Source organism: Callionymus lyra, chromosome 3, assembly GCF_982586985.1.
Source record: "Callionymus lyra chromosome 3, fCalLyr1.hap1.1, whole genome shotgun sequence".
Lineage (NCBI taxonomy): Eukaryota > Metazoa > Chordata > Actinopteri > Syngnathiformes > Callionymidae > Callionymus > Callionymus lyra.
The window spans coordinates 21903194-21917563 of record NC_141820.1 but is presented as its reverse complement, the minus strand read 5'-3'; the positions used below and the strand labels follow the sequence as shown (position 1 = coordinate 21917563).

General features: G+C 39.3%; 2 protein-coding genes across 2 annotated transcripts; one reads left to right on the top strand and one right to left on the bottom strand.

The window, feature by feature from the left end:
- Positions 1–110: 110 nt before the first annotated feature.
- On the bottom strand, positions 111–9065 carry dmtf1 (cyclin D binding myb-like transcription factor 1). Its single transcript, XM_087787024.1, has 17 exons — positions 9000–9065; positions 6955–7070; positions 6768–6863; positions 6262–6347; positions 5404–5497; positions 5266–5342; positions 5042–5199; positions 4947–4979; positions 4759–4868; positions 3823–4051; positions 3610–3761; positions 3359–3547; positions 3206–3288; positions 2107–2298; positions 1848–2042; positions 1212–1317; positions 111–237 (listed from the first exon to the last, which is right to left on the bottom strand). Exons 2-17 carry the CDS (start codon positions 7061–7063, stop codon positions 203–205), a joined length of 1944 nt encoding a protein of 647 aa, XP_087643150.1. The 5' UTR covers positions 7064–7070; positions 9000–9065; the 3' UTR covers positions 111–202.
- A 406-nt stretch (positions 9066–9471) lies between these two features.
- cwf19l1 (CWF19 like cell cycle control factor 1) lies at positions 9472–13269 on the top strand. Its single transcript, XM_087787025.1, has 14 exons — positions 9472–9581; positions 9913–9997; positions 10101–10185; positions 10248–10349; positions 10439–10653; positions 11235–11350; positions 11493–11577; positions 11670–11822; positions 11890–12016; positions 12078–12157; positions 12241–12450; positions 12539–12658; positions 12721–12818; positions 12889–13269. The coding sequence occupies exons 1-14, from the start codon at positions 9556–9558 to the stop codon at positions 13031–13033; spliced, it is 1647 nt and encodes a 548-aa protein (XP_087643151.1). The 5' UTR covers positions 9472–9555; the 3' UTR covers positions 13034–13269.
- The last annotated feature ends 1101 nt before the right edge of the window (positions 13270–14370 follow it).

Sequence of the window (14370 nt, the reverse complement as noted above, 5' to 3'; positions counted from 1 at the left end):
CATGATATCCACAAACATTTATGAATAAAAGTCTCTTTGGCTCAGCCAATATTTGGTTCACATTTGATCCAGGGGTCCAGTTTGAAGCTTTGTTTTTCAAAACAGTCTTTTTCCTGGTTTAGTCCTAAACTCACAGTGTCCGTCGATGTCTCCCGTTGTCCTCGATCCTGCCACAGATGCGGCCGGATTGAAACTCACCGGATCAGTCGGAAATCTCTTGGTTCTCCAAAATTGGATCTAGAAGGAGAAATGAACAGATGAATTGAGAAATGGAATGAAGGTAGAAACAATGACTCGGACACATCCACAGTGTTAGAAGAGCACAGTTATAATAGAAGTTATCATATATAATATAGTGTCTAGACGTATCCATTTTATCTTCTTTCTTCTTCTTTGCTGAATTAACACAACAAACATGGCATATACTGAGAAAAACAAACCACTTTAAACAAATAGATGGTGTTCATTTGAAATATGTATTTACAAAGAGCGATGGTTGGTCAGTGATTCGTTCTTAGGTTTTCATTAAACAGTCGATGAGGTTTCATAAAACGGTGTCCTCATGTTTGTTTTGTAACAAAATTATATAACCAGCATGGAAATTTAAATAAATAGTAAATATAGTAGATTGTTTATCAACCCGACCTGGAACATTTTGATACATTTTAACTTTTAATCTTTTCTGAGTGTTAGACATTGAAAGTAGAAAACATTTCTGACCAGAAAAACTTTGAACACATTTCCTGTGCTGGTGTTGAGAAGCAATGACTTGAAATAACAACAATAACAGCTTGAGCCAGAGAAGGGTGATGACAGTTTCTAAAGAGCTCTCATTATATATCGAGACTGCTGAGAGGGGCCTTGATATCTAAAAATAGTTGAATATGAAATAGATCAAATGTTTTTACACAGTGTAGTTAGGTCAGTACATTATTGAAAAGCCTAAAATCATTGTTTTATTGTATATGATTACATTATATACATTTCAAATATATAAAATCAAATATAATTCATAAGATAACTATAAACTATACATATTTTTTTCATATAAATGGAAAATATTTGTCTATTTTGTTATATTTTTGTATTATTTTGTAAAAGCAATTATTTTTACTTATAATTTACAAATTAACTGGTAATAAATAACAACTATAAATCGTTCTTATGTTTGACTCTGACCTCGTGAGATTCTCTGAGGAATATTTCTTCACCTGTTAATGTGCTGCTGATGTTGGGAGGCGACACGATGAGGACTGTGTTGTCTGATGCTATAGCAGAAGGCACCACTGGATCTTCTGAAGGAGGAGAACTCAACTCCTGTTGGACAGAAATGCATCGTGAGCACAAAATAGAATGAATGAGATAAAACCTGAGAAATTAGAAATGGAACCATGTTATAATACAGTGAAAATAATATGTTATATTCCGGGATATGTTTTAATTCTCCTGTCAGTTTTAAACTGAGAACAATAGTGTAACTTAGTGTTTAGTTTATGTTAGTAAAGAAACATATTAATCTTTTAAAAAGGTACATTTTACTTTGTATCAGAGTTAATTGGCTTTTAAGATAAACATGTTTAGTGCAAAAAAGAAAACTATTAAAAGTATCAAAGTCATATTTGATGAATAAAAACAAGCTGATATACAAGAACAAAAAGTAAAAAATGAATAATTAGTATAAGTAAATAAAAAAGTAATAATAATCATTAACAAAACTGCCAATAATAATAATAAAAATAATAATTACATGGCAACGAAGTAAACAAACACTAAAACATAACAAGTATTAGTATCTCAACAGAACTTTTATTAACGATTAAATAAATAATGTTGATTCAACTGAACACCTTGTCACCGAGGCTCTCGGGTATCGGCTCCTGTGTTTCCGTCTCATTATCCGTGTCTTCCAAAAGCCGAGAAACATTGATGACGTCGTCTTCCGTCTCTTCGATCAGCTGCGTCTGGTTCAGAGAGTCCGGAGGAGTCGGCTCGGTGGTGACCGTCTGGATGATGACGCTGTCGCTGGAGCACAGCTGCTCAGTCTGGAGGAGGCCAGAGTAAAGGTTGAAATGGAGACGAGAGTCAGAGATGAGCTTCGACACCGACCGACAAACTCTGGAGGATGATGTGTTGTTCTGCGGAGGCGGGGGAGGAGGCCGTGGTCAGAGTGACCGTGCTGTTGTTGGACAGGCTGAGAGGAAGGCCGGGACTGGCCGAGAGGCTCAGCGGCATCCCTGGATTTGTAGTTGTTTGGAGGTAGTACGTTCCAGGTGTGCCGGTCGGCTGGAGATGGAAAGACTGGACGGAATAAAACAAGCGTTAGAAGGATGGAACTTAGAGATACGTGCAGAAACTACTTTTGGCCAAATCACCTGAGTGTGTTGTTATTATAGATTAGAGTGATGTGTTATTATTACTATTTTCTAAGACAAATGCCATTGCATGTTTTTCAGGTTATGGTTACATTTATGTGTCCCTGGTGTAGACAACATTCATGACAGCTAACACGTTGATTTCTTGACTCGTTTTCTTGACACTCTGAGTTTGAGTGAATATTGAGCTAATATTTTATTGTTATTGACACATGTATGGTTATAAAAATATCAACCTATGAAAAGGTTGATATTTTTAATCCTTTTACTTTTTTCCTTGCGTTTAAAAAAAAAAGATTTTTCTATCATATTTCGTCTCTTCACACTTATCTGTTGCCATGTCGACCCTGACAACAGTCACAGTATATATTTCCCCCCTGAGGAATTTCCTCATATTTCCATTTCACCTCTGGTTTAAGTGGGAAAACGGCCTCAGATTAAATCTTTGTAAAAGAATACACACATTTTTCAGAAACAATTATGGTTGTGCATCTCGGGTTTTATCAGATTTAATGTTTCACAACAATAAAAGCTCATCTTTACCTTGCTTTTGAAGAAGAAACGTTTGTTGAACAATAAATACCTGACAACAGGGTGAACACAATACTTTCTGACACAGAAATTTAACCTGGTAAATATATTAAACGTGGTTTTACATTTCACTTCTTAACTTTTATTATTCGGTTGTTCTGCTGATATTGAGGTTGAATCTCTGCATGTTTTCAGCTTGTGTGGTAGAGCCTGAATAATCTCCGGAACTAAATTAGAAACTGTTTTATGAGGATGTGTTGAGTGAGAAATGTGCTGAAAAATAAAGGGTTAAAGGGACGTACAGGCAGGATCTCCAGGGTCTGCAGGGCTCCTGTGTTCAGCGTTATGGTCTCACTGTCACTTGTGGTTGCAGAGGAATCAGAGGCTGAGACAAAATAACATGTCAGAGAGTGGATTTTATAGACCGATCTGCCACAAGAGCTCCTGTGTCTCACCCAGGTGTGTAATCTGCAGCGGGATCTGAACAGGGATCTGCAGAGCGGCCACGGAGCTCGGGGTCTGGCTGCTGCTGTTGCTCTCCTCCAGTCGTGTCACTCGGATCTGCAGCGCGGTGGAACCAGCGCAGGGACTTCCTGGTCCGCTCGCCATGTGAGACATGACTTCATGTAGTGTGTTGAGCAGAACTGTGGGTACACAACATCCCATCAAGCCTCAGCACACGTCCACGCCTGAGTGTGTCTTTTACGTTTAAAGGGGACGTCCTTGTGGTCCGGCACTTGTCTCTTGATGCTCCACCACTTGGACCGCAACCACTGGGGAGACCGGACGCTCCTCCACCCGCCGGCGAGCTCCTCCCACTTTATGTCGTTCTCGTCCTCGACTTTCATCCGCAAAATTCTACAACACAAACGACACGTGTAACACAAGACTCCGACTCCACACACCGGTCATCACACACATGCTTATGAGGCTCAGGTCGTCCTCCTTCGTCCACTCCGTGCCGCCGCTGTGCTTCCAGTTCAGGTAGTTCAACCACTTGGATCGACACTGCTTCTCAGAACGCGTTCGTACTTTCTCCGCCACCAGCGCCCAGGAGACCCCCCCGGTGACCGCAGACCCCGGCGAGACACCCGCCATCTCGTAGACCACCTCAGCCAGTCGGCGTTCCTCCTCCTCGCTCCACTTGCCTGAGAGAAACAACCATGAGTGGAAATGGTCTTTGACTGGAAGTACTTTGATGTGTCCCTGCATCGTCACAGAAGCATGAAGCTAGTATTGTAAATATGTCTTGTGGGCCACAGAGCATATTTTTGTCAAAATGTTCTTTCTTTCTTTGTTCTTGTGCAGCAAATATTAATGTCCTCAACTTGTAAACGTTTAATTTTCTGGGATGTTTTTTCCTTTAAATATTTATTTTTAAATGTTTATATTCGATTAAATATTGACCTTTTCCGCAAATATATTTCACCTCATATTTATTGATTTGGATTGAATTATTATTATAAAAAGATTGTTATTCACATAATGTCCAAACTTCTTTATATTATAATTAATAATAGTTATTACATAAATATATAAATTTTCTCCTGGGGTTTTTCTTGAAGGTGTTTCCATTCATAGGTTTTTTCAACTGCATATCAAATTCTAATGAAGAAAAATAGTCATTCATTTTTAGAAAATTAAAGAAACATGATAAATAAAACATTTTTCACAAAATATATATATTTTTCACTTGATGTTTCTAGTATATAATACAGCTCCACTGAAAATGCCCTAAAATGTCATTTAACGATCTAGGAAATGGACTGACAATAAAACTTTGCTTGTAAAGGCGACCTCTTCACTGTCGTTTATAGCCGCGAGAGAATTCCTTCTTGATATTTTCTGGACGCACCGGTGTTGCACGTGTCGTTCATCAGACGGCAGCGATCTTTCACAGAAGAAGCGCTGCGACCCAGAGAAGCACCGATGGTGGCCCAGTCGTTCCCGTGCATCTCTCTCAGCCTTTAAACAAACAGAAGGAAGAGAAAAATAAATAAATAATCACTGTTAATAAAGGGAGAGAACAGAAGACAAACTTACGCCTTTAGTTTGTCCACCTCGTCTGGAGTGTACCTGTGGGTGCAAACCGTCAGTAAATGATCATGAATGAATGTGTCACAGACTCGTGCACTTACTTGCCGACGTGGTTGCGGTTGTCGTACATACGGAGGACTCGTCTGTAGACGGCGAAGAGTGGCCTGTTTAACCCCCACGCCACCGAGCGGTAGAAATCTTTCCTCTCTTCTTTGGACATGTCGAAGATGATCTCTGCGGGGTCGTCGATGCCTCGGCCCTGACGCCACACGGTCAAATATTCAGCGTCGACGTTGATACTTATTGACAGAAAACTCCAACATACCTTCACATACTTATCGATGTTACTCATCAGAATGTTTATCTCTTCTTTCGACCACATCCCTTGTTTCCACTTGTGACCTGGAAATCAAAACTGTCTTAGTAAATGATTTTAAATTAAGACTTTGGAGAGTTCAGTTACCTTTGTTAGTCAGTGTGTCTTTGTCTTCTTTCGTAGTAAACCAGGCCTGACTGACTGGCACCACTTCGGACTTCTCGCCTTCTTCCTGAAGGATCTTAAGAAGAAATTATCATTGAACAATCGTTTACAATCAAGATTCTTGATTCAATATTTTAAACAAATTTGAATATTTTCCTATCCTGTCATTGTCAAGGAAAACCTCAGTACCTTTGATTCTGCATCCTGACTTTCTAAACGAGACCTGAGCAGCAACTATATCCATGCATACTTTGTTTCCACAAAATAAATGAAAGAAAATGACTTTTTAAAATAGAGTACTTCAATTTAAACTCTTAATGTTTTTTTGTATTTTAAAATATTTTTTATAAAGTAGAATAATAATAATACCAAATGACATAACTACATTTTGAAATATCTTGTTTTTTAATTTGATCCTTGTTACAGTAAAATCTCTCGATCATATTAAACTCCATGCATCTTCTCGTTTGGACTATTGTAGTTTATTTTTCGTGTCTAAACAAGAAGGAGCTGCTCTAGTAGAAGAACTCACATTTCTCCGATCCTTAAAACTCTTGCCAGTTTCTTTCAGGATCAAATTCTGGTTCTTTGCCTTTTATAGTATATATATTTTAATTTTGTATTGTTTTTGATTGTTAAAGCTCTTTGTGACCCTGGTCTAGAAAGGTGCTTTACAAATAACCCTTACTTACTTGCTAACTTACTTACTTTTCTTCCTTTGTTTTGCTTGACAACCATTTATCACAATCACAGAGTATAATGTAAGTGATTCATCAAGTCAGCTCCCAAAACCTTCCTGTTAAACTTCCCCTTCGTGCTGACGTTGAATTTCTGATCTACCTGGATCTGAGCTACGCCTTCTTCTGACAGGTCTTCATCAGCTGTGGCCGTCATCGTCAACTCGAAGCTCTCGTTGCTGTCGGCCACTGAAAAATAATCACATAATCAAATGTTTGTTTCGTTAAAGGGTTTGAATGTAATTGAATCAGGCCTATTTGCTACATGAAAGGAACATTGATATAAGGTTGTGATATTTAGTGTCAATAGTGTGAAGATAAAGAAATAAGTTCTTCAACATTGCCATTGATAGTAATCGTGTTGCTCTGTTTTTTTATTTTAAGAGAATCTTTTTTTTAAGTTGCAACAACTGTTGATATTATGATTATATACTATTTATTCAGCGTTTGCATACACGTTCTGACTGCTGAGAGAAGGATTAGATGAAGTATTCAAGAATATAACTTTGTTTTAATAACGCATTTCCCCTTTTTCACAAAAACAGTACACACTGATAGAATAATAGAGCATTACTATCTAATCCTATTAAGATATACAACAGGTCCTACTTGGTAACGTGACGACAGAGAAGCGTTGTGTTTCTGAGGCATCTTGCTCCTCCGTGGAGAGTCGAGGTTTCTTCTGTAGTGGCACTGCATCATCATCTATACGTGAGCGAGTGAGAAAAGGAAGATAATGGTTTTATTAGTCTAACTTGGATAGCATGTGCACTATTCTGTGTTCAAATGGACGCACCAGTTGTGGGGGAGTGTAGGAAGATTCTTTCGTCGCCTGCTTGGCTGAGAGTGACGGGACTGGCTGTGTCTAACTCGGCAGCCTCCCCATCCTCAGCAGCTGAGCTCATCACGCGCCTAGAACAATAATACGAAAGAAAGGAACAAAAAGACCCGTTCACCTTTGACCTTGCTCCAAGAGAACATTTGACCATATGACTTTCCACATATGTACGTACTCTAGTGGCTATAATTGATCTATAATTAATTATTTGTTTATATACTGGAACAAACACATGTACATGTTGTATGTTCTAAAATACAACAGCTCTTATCTGATCCATCAACTTTTTCTTTTTTGCCAAAGTGACAATTTTAATTTTAGTATTAAAGTATATAACTGATTTTAGACTCTATACTATATATAAAGATATCAAATTATAAAATTTATTTAAAAATATCGATATGTCATGATCTTCTATTCCACGATACTGTATATATTACTTATTGAAAAAAATAATATATAGATATAAACAATAAAGTCTGTATAAATGAAATAACTCTAGTTTTACAATTAACATGTAAATATCCATGCCGTTTTTTCATTTTTGTGTTGCTTAAACTTTAAATTAAACTTCGGGGAATTAAACTTTCAGCGATGACTGCGGATGAAAGGATAGAGTCTCCTACAGCAAAATCGCAATATCATAGTATTGACCCTGTATCTTGATACATATGGTATCGCCAGATTCGTGACAATACATACCTCTACTTATAAGGTCAAATATTTTGGATACTAAATGCCTAAAGAAGAGTCTTTCTCATCATAACATCTATGTTGTACAGTAAACATGTTTACTGTATTCAATATTTTTTTGTTTGTATAAGACTGTTAAGCTCAGTTGTGAAGCTTAATTATGTCTATATAATTTGATAATAATTGTACAGCAATTACAATAAAAGAAAAGCTAAATGGGACAGCAGGTGGCAGTTGTGTTACAGATTATATTATATCATAAGAGTACATTAGCAATACAGAAACAGTAGGCGCGAGTAAGAATGGGAGCTGACATTACGTCATAATAAAATGCATCAAAATAGTGAATTATTTAACAATATTCCTGGATTATCATGGTAACCTAGACACTAAAGATTAATAACCTGTTGAAGAGTTATTGAAGTATGGACATCATTTTTGGTAAAGTGACTGATATTTGGTAAGAATGAATGAATGAATCTAAGTGGTAAAATTTAATTTGATTAGTTTAGAGGGGAGAAGTAAAACAAAAACATCAGGATAAACGACTTAAAAGATCTTGAAGCTCATAATCATAAGATCATGACAACACATTGGTTACAAAAGTTGTGTTGTTCTACAAGGCAGGAAAAAAATCGTTACACTTAATTATGTGTAATTATGGTTTACATTTATTTAACCGATTTAACAACACAATTTAATTGTGAATTTAATTGTTCATCGTCTTGTTTATAAAGGCGTTATAGAGGAAACCATCCCATCGCAGGAATACATAAATAAAATCACTCACACAATTTGAAATAATACATCCACAGTTGTATCAAATATATACGTTCACTTTAATAAATGAAAAGGTTTGCGATAATAAACCACAATCACATACAAGATAAACGTTTAATTTTGATTTAGAAACTACCATTAGGTTTGAATTTAAATTGAAACAATAACGATTGATGGCTCGTCTCTATGATGTGAAATAGAGCCATTAAACCAGGGTTTCTAAAGACGACCCTGTGATCGATGAGTCCAGAGCCATAGACTGGAGTCAGAAACCCGGTGTCAGATGTTTATTCCTCGCACATATACAGTGCTAACCGTTAGCAGCCGGTGAGCTAGCTACTTAAATGAAAGACATCTCCGGCGCCATGTTAGTCCACAAGACAAGCTTGTGGCGTATCTTCGCTCGAGCGATTATCCGACGAGCATCTCTTCGTCGCTGTCATGATTTCTGTCCCGTGGGTCTCCTGTGCGCGACCACGACTCTCGCCGCCGAACAGAAAGCGAATTAAACTGGTGATTTGACTACTTACTTCCTGTTTTTGGTCCGGGGACTTGCGAGTTACCAGGATGAAGGCAAATGCCAGGATGGAGGACTGGCTCTCTGCGGGACGTTGAGTTGCCAGAATAGTGGAAACGCCGCACTTCATATATTGTAAACAACGACTCAGTTAGCGTCACAGCATTTCTTTAATTTATTATTAGCGTGTTTAAATCAATTTACCTATCATACAAAAACAAACTCATAACAATTGATTAGCTAAAGTCAACCTTAAATCATCCTCTTAAAAGGTAGACCTGGCAACCAGGGCGTCCGTTCGAAAATGCCTTCCTGAATTTTTTCGACGTTTTATTTAAACTCCTATTTAAGAAATCGAGTTTGTGGAAATGCCTTAAAATCTTTCAATATAATATAATGTGTATAACTACTGGTAATTGACGTTCAACAAATGCAGATATAGTAAGACTCCATTACTGGGAAATAGTCCCACTGTTACTTCCGTCGGACATTAATTTCTGACGGACACGTTTCCGAGTCACAAAAATACAAACACATTTTAACACTGTCGGCTGAAATTAAGTGAAATTATGGGAGATCAGCAACCTGTGCGAGTGTAAGTACAGCCTGGACTTGGTGTTCGGAAGATTTCTACATTTAGATCGATAGATTTCGTTTCATCGTGCGCATGCTTCAGTTTCCCTCTAAAATACCGGTAAAATTCGTTAATTCACGTTTGGGTGCTTCACGTTGCATTAAGTATCACACGTTACTTAATGCATTTATTTTCTGCAGGTGGCTAAATTAAGTAATACGTGTGTACTTTGAGTCGTGAATCTGTCATCAGAAACCATGCTGTCCTCAAAAGTTCCGCAGGACACATTCACGCCTTTGTGAAAACATATTTAAAACAAATCTGTAATAAACATGTTCTTTTCTTTCTGCAGGCTGGTGTGTGGGGATGTTGAAGGGAGAATCAATGCAATTTTCAACAGAGTGCAAACTATCCAGAAGAAAACTGGACAGTTTGATGTAAGTGTGTCTGAACGGCTTGGAAAAACATTCATCCGAGTATTAAAGACAGTTTAAAATGTACATTTAAAGAAATAAACTGTAATGTATGGTCTAATTGCAGCTGCTGCTTTGCGTCGGAGAGTTTTTTGGATCAACAGCAGAATCGGAGGCAGAGTGGCAGCAGTACAAAACTGGAGCAAAGAAAGGTAGCGTCTGTAATTGTTGTATATAATCAGGCATTTTAGACGATCCCTGTTTTTCTCCAAAGCTCCCATCCACACATACATCCTTGGAGCTGCAAGTCGGGAGACGGTGAAGAACTTCTCTGGCTCTGATGGCTGTGAACTCTGTGAAAACATCACCTATTTGGGTAAAATAAATCTGACATTTCCACTGTGTCTTAGTCTATCTATCCATCTTTAACTCTTCTTCACTAAGTATATTTCACTGTACCAACAGGGCGGCGTGGTGTGTTTACGGGAGCCTCGGGGCTTCAGATTGCCTATGTCAGTGGACAGGAGGCTCAGCAGGAGCCAGCACCGGCTCAGTGTTTCTCACCCAAAGATCTGTTGGCCCTGGTGGCCCCGCTGACCAGCAACTCTAAGTTCCAAGGGGTGGACATCCTGCTGACTTCACAGTGGCCCAAGGGAGTGTGGAATTACGGGAACGCTCCGGTAATAGAGATGCTTAATCTGTTGTTACTGTGTTTTATATACTCAAGTTTGTTAACAAACATAGTCAACTACTTAATTTTAAACTGTCTTGTAAACCTCTATTGACCATAGTGTCGACCTTGACTTGACATTTAAGTTACCTGAACTACTATGGTGAGAGCAGAGAAGTACTTGTACAAGTGCTTTTGAGAGAGCCCCAGTTCATGCTTATTTATTGCAGTGGTTTCCATCTAAAACACTCATGATATTTTAAAAAAAAATTCAAATAAAGTGACGCATCACAAATTTAAAACTTATTTCAATTTTAATGGACTTAGTTCTGTTTTTTGGGGGGATGTTGCGTGACAGCTGCGTGTCTGTTGAATTAAGGAGCAGTGAAAGAGTGTGAAACATGGAAGCCTAAAAACTTCTGCTGCTTCAGCTTAAAAAGTTTCCTGTTAGAGTTACTGTGACAAGAACCAGTGTTCTGTGTCATTTACCAAGTCTTCCATCAGTAATAAATCAGCCATCTTTGACTTTATTAGTAATCTCTAGGATTGGCCATCACTCGCATGCCATGATGTGGTTGATTTAATTTACAGGAAGTAAACACAAAGACCTGCGGAAGTTCCTCTGTGGCAAACCTTGCAGACAAACTCAAGCCGCGATACCACTTTGCTGCACTAGAGGGCGTCCACTACGAGAGAGTGCCGTACAGGTGAGTGAAGTTGAACGAGTAGAAACCTCATGTCATATGTGGAAATAATTGACGTTGTGGTACAAATGATAATTTGCTAAATAAAATAAGTAATGAAACATTATGAACGGCAATAAACAGAACTTTTATTTTTATTCCTCAGGAACCATTTGGTTCTGCAGGAGAACGCTCAGCACGTCAGCCGCTTCATCGCCTTAGCAACTGTCAATAATCCTGCCAAGAAAAAGGTGATTGTCCTCATCTCTGGATATATTTTCATTATTTAAAATAAATCATATGAGCAAATTAACAGATTTTATGTTGATTGTTTCTTCTGCAGTATTTGTACGCCTTCAACATAATTCCCATGAAAACCATGGATCCGACAGAATTGGTGAAACAGCCACAGGATGTGACTGAGAGCCCGTACAGACGTTCGGGGAAGGACAAAAGCGAAACACTGAAGTCTGGTTTCAAGGCGTTGGAGGAAGAGGTAGCCGATTGTGACTGACGTCGTGAAGTCGATCCATTTGTTTAAGACTCTGATTTTGTCCCCTCAGGAGGCCCCCAGTCAGTTCTTCTTTGACCTGAGCAAGAGCGGGGATCGTGGCAGAGGCAGGAAGAGACAGTCGGACGGAGACAGACGAGGCTGGCAGCAGGACGGGAACAAACAACCTCGTCGTCACCGTGAGTCTTGGGTATTAAATTATCAGCTATATTATAATTATCAAGTGTTTCCTGTGAGCAGCTCAGCCAACTGGTCCCTGCTGGTTCTGCCTGGCAAGTCCTCAGGTGGAGAAACATCTGGTCTTTAGTATTGGCACACATGTGAGTTCCTTTTGATCACTTTTATTTTTTCATATTTTTCTCCACATCATGAAAAAAAATGTCATCACATCTCGTCTCCTCAGTGTTACTTGGCGATGGCCAAAGGCGGACTGACGTCCAGACACATCCTGGTCCTCCCCATCGGTCACTACCAGTCCGTGGTGGACCTGAGTTCTGAGGTGGTGGAGGAGATGGAGAAGTACAAGGCGGCGTTGAAGAATTTCTACAAGAGCAAGGGGGAGCGCTGTGTGATGTTTGAGAGGAACTACAGGAGTCAGCATCTGCAGCTTCAGGTTTGCTGATGAGTCGATGTTTGGCCCTTTTACTTTTTAAACCCTATCATTTGGGACCTGAATTTTTTTTTTAAATGTTACCACACAGGTGGTCCCTGTTCCGCTCGACCGCTGCACCACCGAGGACATCAAGGAGGCTTTCATGGTCCAGGCTCAGGAGCAGCAAATGGAGTTGATGGAGATTCCTGAACACACAGACCTGAAGCAGGTGAAGCATCACTGAGCACGTCCTTAATCTACCTGCAGAGACTCATCAACCTCTGCGTCTAGATTGCTCCTCCTGGGACACCGTACTTCTACGTCGAGTTGGATACTGGAGAGAAGCTCTACTATAGGATCCAGAGAAATTTCCCACTGCAGTTTGGACGGTGAGAAGTCGAGCTTTAAATCGTATCGTCTGATGATTACGTTCTTCAACTGGACGATGCTTCATCACAGGGAGGTTCTGGCCAGCGAAGCCGTGCTGAACATCCCGACTCGGGCGGATTGGAAGGAGTGCAAACAGACTCGAGAAGAGGAGGAGGAGTGCTGCCAAAAGCTGAGAGATGACTTCCAGCCACACGACTTCGCCTGGGACGAATGACCCACAACATAAGGAAATTCTTTCTTCATCAGTGAGTCTTCATGTACAGAGTGTATGGGGGGGGGGGAAACGTCTGCGATTTTTGGCAGAAGTTGTTTTTTATAGAAGTTTAATTAAAATACGTTAGCTCAGTACATTTGTAGTCGTTTTAATGAGACCTTTATCACAATTTAGTCTTTTTTATGTAAACATGTTGATTTTTGAATGTTTTGTGTCACTTTTGCTCTCTTTTATGATCGGGAATAAAATCATTTGTTTTAGTATCAAGTCTGAGGTGTTATGTTTGTGATGCAGTGTTTCCCTCGCCTGTGTTCTACAAATATAATTTACTTACTTACTTACTTACTTACTCTAATATATCTGGTGTTTGTCCACTTGGGGGGCCTTTTTCACTAGATAAAGGTCAGTTGAGTTTAAAGGGCAACTGTTAAACAGATGTTGGACCTCAATTGTACTCATCAGTATGTATTTTTGTACAAAACTCTTTTTTTCATTTTTCTGGAATTAAATATTTATTACCATAACCACACCCACTCTGCTGTGATTGGTCAAGCATTGAGGTATATCACTGCGCATCATCAATCACAGAAGTCTCCACCACCAAGGGACACATTGTATAAACAAAGCGAGGCGTGATTACGGCTGGCTTGAGGAGAAGTGAAGCCATTATTTCATCATAATGGACTCTCTCTTGTAACCTGTTGTTCGCCGAGATTTTCCTACAAGGAAACAACTTAATGACTTCAAAACATGGTCATGATGAGTCTGGAGAGTTGGGTTTAAGTGAGAGTAAACTGATTGAGCTGGTCTTGTGGACATCTGTATCTTAAAGGGCAATAAAAGACAGTGATCGGGGTCACTTTAAGTTATGTGGTGAGCAGATCCAGCGGCATGGGCGGGCATTGGGGGGCCGTTCTTTTTACATAAGAGTGGTCAACCCTCTGCCCTGTCGAACGAAGCCAAAGCCCTGTAATCCTATTACAGGTGTTGTAAATGAACAATGTTGTAGCTCAACTCTTTACTTATTTCCATGTGAGAACACACAACAACGCTAACAGCAATCCGGGATTCAAAATATGTTTGTTTATTATCTTCCTAACATGGAGAGCGAGCAGGAAGCAGCGCCATCCATGTCTACTGAAAACACACTGAAGTCAACCTGAACCCTGGAGTGAACATTCAAACTGAGAGAGTAGCTGCAGCTAAAGCCTTTACTTGAACCCACCAAGACACCTGCCTTGGACTTGGGCTCAGTTCAGTATTGTTTTTATTGTACCTTTTAAAAACAAGGCTCCTGTCGAATGACTAAATAGCCTATATTGTCATGATGGTCATTT